Source organism: Momordica charantia (assembly GCF_013281855.1).
Source record: "Momordica charantia cultivar OHB3-1 chromosome 5 unlocalized genomic scaffold, Mcharantia_2.0 BLBB01000005.1, whole genome shotgun sequence".
NCBI lineage: Eukaryota > Viridiplantae > Streptophyta > Magnoliopsida > Cucurbitales > Cucurbitaceae > Momordica > Momordica charantia.
The window spans coordinates 13,456,436-13,463,188 of NW_028275163.1; the positions used below are offsets into that span (position 1 = coordinate 13,456,436).

The 6,753-nt window shown below is 34.0% G+C and overlaps 1 protein-coding gene across 1 annotated transcript; it reads right to left on the reverse strand.

The window, feature by feature from the left end:
- Positions 1-2,784: 2,784 nt before the first annotated feature.
- Positions 2,785-5,628, reverse strand: LOC111021722 (F-box protein At2g32560). Its single transcript, XM_022298758.2, has 5 exons — positions 4,409-5,628; positions 4,237-4,316; positions 3,792-3,961; positions 3,575-3,649; positions 2,785-3,327 (listed from the first exon to the last, which is right to left on the reverse strand). Exons 1-5 carry the CDS (start codon positions 5,069-5,071, stop codon positions 3,140-3,142), a joined length of 1,176 nt encoding a protein of 391 aa, XP_022154450.1. The 5' UTR covers positions 5,072-5,628; the 3' UTR covers positions 2,785-3,139.
- Positions 5,629-6,753: the final 1,125 nt, after the last annotated feature.

Genomic DNA, 6,753 nt, shown 5'->3' on the forward strand with positions numbered 1-6,753 from the left:
ATTTTCAGTCTCCGTCTTCACCTCGTTCTTGGGTCCGAGAGATGTTCTCGAGAAAAATTATCGGTTTATTATTGTTTTTAATTATTTTTAGAATTTAAGTATTAAAAAGTGTAATAAATATATATTAATTATTTAAAAAATAGAATCGGGGACGCGGTCGGAATATGCATTTCTTATTTTTTGGGACTTGACCGTGCGGAAATTTTTGTCACCCCCTAATGTAGAGACATGAAAATACAAGTTTAGATAAATGTAAATAAACTTTTGGAACATAAATTTTAGAGATAAATAAAAAGATTTAGAAAAAAAAAAGTGAAAGAAAAGTTAAACACAAAAAGAGAAAAATTTTAGAGAAAAAAAAAGTAAAGTCGGGAGGAAAATATATGTTAAATAAAAAAAAAGAAATTATAAAGAAAGAGAAAAATTATAGTGGAAACAAATTTAGAGATAAAAACAAGATTGAAAATATAATTTTAAAGAAAATAAATAAATACAAAGAAAAATAAAAGTTACAGTGAAAGAAGATTGAAGGAGAAAATAAAATATAATTTTCAGAAGAAAAAATAGATTACGAACAGAAAAGTTATAAAATATGAAATTTTAGAGTGAAAAAAGTTAGGAAAAATATTAAATTTTTAGAGACAGAAATGAACTGGTCGGTTAGAAAAAAAACAAAAATACAAAAAAATTTGGAGGGAGACAAATAATAATAAATATTCAAAATATGAAAACTTGAAGAGAGAAAATAAAGTTTGTAGAGAGAAATTTAGAAATAAAAAAATTTTAGAGTGAGAAATAAATTTTTCTGAGATAAATATGAGAAAGAAAAAAAATAAGAGTATCGGAGGAAGAAATCATATTTTGAAAACTTGTTTTTCAAAACTATTTTTTTTTTTTTGAAATTTACGTAGAATTTCAAAATGATTTTTTAAAAAAACAGAAAATTGAATTGGTTATCAAACAACCATGTTTTTAAAAACAAAAAACGAAATGGTTATCAAACGGGCCCTAAACTGTCTTCTAACTTCCCGCTCCAACTGGAGCAATTCAAAAATGAACTCAAATTAAGCAGTAGCGGTGGCTGCTATCTGCACTACACCACTTCGTGTTGTTTTTATAAGAAATTAACTAATACACTCCACAGAGGAATTAAAAGACCAACTTAACTCATAATGAAAGTTCAAAAACCAGAAGATAAATGGGAGGAATTAATTGCCATTGATGATAGACAAATATTTAACTAGACTTTTAAGTTACTTTAACTTGACCTTCTTGTCTTTCGAGCTTTCGAGCTTGAAGGGAGTGAATACTTGGTAGAATGAAAAGAAATTAAATTAAGTTGCAAGGAAAGGAAGTACAAAGGGGAAGAAATGCTCAAAGATAAAGGCTAGAATGAAAAAAGAGTAACCAAACAATGTTGGAAAATTACAAAGAACCGAACTAAACCGTAAAAACATAGTGTCTTATTCATTGATTGCTTGGGAATTTATACCGGGATGAAGTTGTTGGGCGGTTGAAGAGAATCAAGATAATTAGATCTCACTTCAAGGGGGTTTTGTTGCACATATCCGTCAAGTGCGCCTTCTGGATAACCTTGAAAAAATTGTTGGCCTTCATATTGCACCAGAGAGAAATCGAGGTAAACCCAAAAAAGTTCGTGTTGTTCTAGAGATAGAATCTCCAAGAATTTCTACATCAACAAAAACCAATTCTCCATCTATTGAGTTTTAAAAATAAAAGGAGAGAGTTGACTTAGTTTAAAAAAAGAAACAGACCATCTTTATCACCAAGAACCAACATCCATAAATCACTCCCTTTTTTAGATTCCTCCTTCCATGAAATTTTGAGCTAATAATCAAGGTGGGTTTCCCATGTGATTTTGGTGGTTTTCTAGGGATTGGAATTTTGGTCCAAAGCTTCCTTAAACCTCATCTTTTAGTAAGGAAATTCTTCCATTGTTCATTGGTCTAGTCATAATAACTTTTTTAGGTATTTTTATTTTCAAGTTTTGGGCGGTTCTTATATTTAAAAGAAAACGCGCTCCCTTTATTGCTAATCCTCACGTGTTCAATAGCTAGAGAGTGTTTTTCAAACAAGGTTCAACTCCATAATTCCCACATGTGTTTTATTGCAAATCCTCACGTGTTCAATAGCTAGAGAGTGTTTTTGAAGCAAGGTTCAACTCCATAATTCCCACACGTGTTCAATAGCTAAATAGCTAGAGAGCGTTTTTCAAGCAAAAGTGTTATTCAAGCAAAAGTTTATTCAAGGTTATTCTCACTGTCATTAAATATAATTAGAGGGTTGTCAATTTTTTAATAGTGGTGATGAATTTAAAATTTTTCTCTTAAAAAGGAACCACGGAATGTGTCAATGTAAGTTCAAACTTTGCACATGATAAGTGGTAACTAAAATTTTAAGCTAAGGATCATTAGTAACATTCATGTTATTCTCCTCCTTTATTGTTTCTATTTCTTGTTTATTTTTCTTAATAAAGAAAAAGGGAAACAAGTTTGATAAATGGTTCTTAATTTTTTTAATTGAAAAAAATGTATTTAGTAAAACTGTCTTATTACTTAAAATTGTATATGAAAGTTTTTTAAAATTAAAAATTCATAAGCATCAAGAATGATAATGTTCTATTTATATTTCAGGAAAAAATGAAAAATAAGGATAAGAAAGAAAATTTTGATTTTGTTATTTCTAAAATTTATACACAATCTTAGAAAAACTCTCACAAACAAGAAACAAGAGAACTATTTACCAAGGGGAAAAGAGAGAACCTTGCTCAAATTTGATCTTTTATTTCTAATGGGTGGGAAGCAAGAACAAAATCTAAGCTATTTGAAATCAAATGACATGAGTACATTGTCACCTATAAAAATAGAAAGACAACTTAGAAACCATTAATATTCCAAAAATACCCTCAGAACTAAAAAAAAAAAAAAATCTCTTTGAAATATGAGAAAATAACAGAAGCCCGAATTATGAATCAACCTCCAAATTTGAGAGTCTCTCCAAGGAATGCCAATGCCTCCAAATAACTCACAATTTGAGAGAAAAATGGAGAGGGTTAAGAAAAAGTAAAATATGTACAAAGAAAACAGAAGCCATGAAAGTGTAAATGAATATAGTGATTCTATTCCAAAACTCGATTAGGCCAGAAGCACATCCACCTTGTAATTTCCTCTGATTTGTACAGTTTCCTTACTCCTCCATAATACCCATCTCCTTCATTGCCTTCTTCCTTGTGGCTCGTCCTGTTTATCACCGTCCTTCTCCATCGAGACCCGACGCTGTACTGAGCGAACTCCAACGCCACCATATCTGTCAAACATCAACACCTCAGTTTCACTCCACCCTCAAAAGCACTTCTCACCCAGAATTTTCGAACATCTTCGAAGTTATCTTTTAACATGAAAGTGATTTGTTGTTAAGCATTTGTTCTAACGTGTGCTTATGATAATAGAAGCACTTCCAAACACTACTACATTCATCAGCCAGCCATTCAGAACACAATCAAATCAAATTGTAATGAACATAAATTTGGTTTGATCCAACAATTTTCTCTAACCATTGCAGCAACAGTGGCAGTTGTTCACATTCCCATCACATGCCTCTAAGTGGGCGACGACCCCGAACCACCAGCCTACAAAAGAAACGTTAGCAACAAGATCATTACTTTTGGCTATGCTTGTGGAGGAAAAACAGGAGGTGAAAGTATAAAAAGAAGTTCAAAACTCAGAACTTTATAGTGTAAAATGAGTAGATTTGGAGTTGGCAAAACACACCATAAGAAAATTCCTTGCTTTTTCTCCATTGAACCTCAATATGATCCCCCGGTTTCAAGTCGGCTAAGCAATCGGAGACGTGAAGAACACGAGGAGGGATATCAATGGGTGCTGCTCTCACCCTGTTCCAATCAATATCTTCCTCTATCGCCCGTCCCTGAGGTAGGTACCTGATATCAATACATACTTTGTTAAGGATGAATAAAAGCTTAACCCTTTACTTGTTATAAATGGAGAGGAAAGAACAATGCAATGGTGCGAACATGGGCCTCCCGCAAGGATGAGTAAACCACCAAACCAAACCACAACTCAACTCAAAATCTTAAGCTGATTAGTTGGGTAAATTTAATTCATACATTTAATATCTAAGCATTCAACACAACACAAAAATGACCATCTCAATGCCTCTCTCATATGCGTTTCTCATCAAAATTCTAGCATATACCTCGCCCGAAACATGTCGGTCTGCGAATCATAGCAAACTTGAGCATCATAACAAGACAACATGAAACCAGCATGACCATTCTGCCAAAACACACAGAAACAATATCAAACAAATTTGGCAGTAGCCTAAGATTTAATTTATTAAGCCCTGCATCAGCTCAAACCCCAATTACCTGTCTATTGTACACTTGAGCTGGGAACCAAAGCTTGCCACTCTCGAGGGATAGATACCAAGCCTTGATAGAACCAATTGGCAAACAACTTCTTCTGCTCTTGCTTTTATATTCTGATTTTGGTCTAATCAACACCAAACACCAACCACCAAAATATGAACTCAGCAAACCCCTCTTCTGAGATGGAATTGAGGGCTTTGATTTTCTTCTATGCGGCATATGCATATGCCATTCTTGACGAGCAGAATCACCCATCAACTTCCCCCATTTCTGCTTCATCCGCTTCTCCCACAAATGGTCATCTCCACAAACATCCCTCAGATGAGAACACACAGTTGCCATCTTACACAGCTCAGCGGGCGAAAGGCGGTCCAGAATCGATTCGAGGGCCAGCTCGGGTAGATCCAAGAGGCCGATGGAGCTCCCCTCTTTCAGTTCCTCCTCTACATTCTTATCTAGTTTTGAGCTACACGGGATGTTCTTCAATGGCGAATTGAGAACTTGAAAAAGGCTCAGATGAAGGCTCCTTTTGTGGAACCAGGAGACGAGAAAAGCAGATAAGAAGCTCATGTTGGGCTCCCATGGCGGCAGGCGTTTGCGAGAGAATGACTTGGAGAGGAGGAGGAGGAGGAAGGAGAGGAAGGAGATGAGCAGATACAACATTGTAATTTCTCAGTGCAATTCTAGCTGAATTGCTTCGGATTTAGCATCAGAATTGTGAGGAAAATCAACACCCAATAGCCCAAAAAACGACAGCTGAAAACAGCTGATTTAACTTGGTTTGGGGACAAAGTTTTCTATGATGAGAGCGAGCGTTGTAGACAGCGCAACCGACAAGCATTTGTCGCCAAGAAACAGCAAGAGGCTGCAACACCTTGAAGAGCAGGGAAATATTAAATGCTCGGTTTCAGAGTGGTGAAGCTTGTTTGAGAGACATGGGGATGGGAGTAATGAATCAACTAATTGATTTGGATTGAGAGACCGAGAAACAGAATCCCCAAATCTTGAAAGAAACGAAATAGAAGCTGAAATTGGAGCACAGCCCAGTGGAGATAGAGACTTGGGAATCCTCAAAACCACAAAAACCCCAAAATGCAGAGAGAGAAAAACGAGGGTAAAACTTTGTGAATGGAAAATTTTAGGTGGGGGTGGAAGCTGCATTAAAGGGGGAGCTCAGCTGCTGCCTAACTTGTACCAAATTCATGAGAGAGCACCGACACACAACAGGAGAAGAAGATTGTATTTGTGGTTATGATTTTGGTAACTACTCACCATTATTGTTAAGATTGTGGTGAGGAGGAGAATTTTCGGCGGTACTTTCTTTGTTGGTATTACGATTTTGTTTATCTAAATAATTATAATTATTTAATAAAAAAATTTGTCTCTTTAAAGGCAATGACAAACATTCTCTTAAATATCATTGAATATTTTTTCATTTGTCCATGCTAAGAAGGGAGTTTTCGACTCAACCTTAAGAAACTAATTTTTTTCTTACTTAATAGTTTCTACTCAATTTAAGAAACTAATTTTTTTTCGTTACTTAATATTGATAAATTTCACTATTTTTAATACCATGCCGACGTGGCAATAATAAATAGAAGTAACATCCGAGCGTGGTTGGATAGGAGTGGAAGGGGTATGGTAAGTTGGCCACCCACCACTGAGTTTGTGTGTAAATACGAAGAGGGCCCCACCTTGAGAATCTGCCTTGTTGCATTATGATGCCTCCAAAGCCCTCTCCCTCGTTTCCACCTTCCATTACTGCTCTTCTTGTCCAACTCGCCTTCTAGTTCTTACTTAATTACGACTTTTCAAGAATTAATTTTCATATATATTTTTTTTTCACAAAGGAGTTTTTTTGGCACGTTGGAGTTGAATTGCGACTTTTTTTTTCATTTAATATTACTATTTTAATTATTAAAATGATACAAATCTCGAACTAATTTTAAACATAATAATTTTAAGTAATTTGTTTATATGTTGTCTCTTGAGAAGACGTCTATGTAAAATCAATAGACACACTTTTAAAATATAACAATTGATAGTAATAAAATCCTAAAACAAATCAGTTTTAAAGGAAAAAAAAAAAGACAAAAAACTATTTACCTACACGCAACTAAACGCTAAACTAAATCTAAATAAAAATATATGAAAATTAAATATATTTCTGAATTTAATTTATCTATGGGTTAAATTAGTAAACTAATTAAATTTGTACTTTCTTTTTAATTTAACAATTGAATTCAAAAGGTCAATTTTTAGAAATAGTAATAGGTATTTTTATCACATGTTAGAATGGACAATTAAATTTAGATTCAATTAATATATTCCGTGCAGACATATAT

What these genes read in the sequence shown, in the direction of transcription:
- LOC111021722 (XM_022298758.2), bottom strand. Translation starts at nt 5,071, where the DNA reads ATGTTGTATCTGCTCATCTCCTTCCTCTCCTTCCTCCTCCTCCTCCTC. An exon ending in ACCGACATGTTTCGGGCGAG is followed by an intron (nt 3,962 to 4,236) that starts GTATATGCTAGA and finishes TATTGATATCAG; the next exon opens with GTACCTACCTCAGGGACGGG. An exon ending in CTGCCACTGTTGCTGCAATG is followed by an intron (nt 3,328 to 3,574) that starts GTTAGAGAAAAT and finishes GATGTTTGACAG; the next exon opens with ATATGGTGGCGTTGGAGTTC.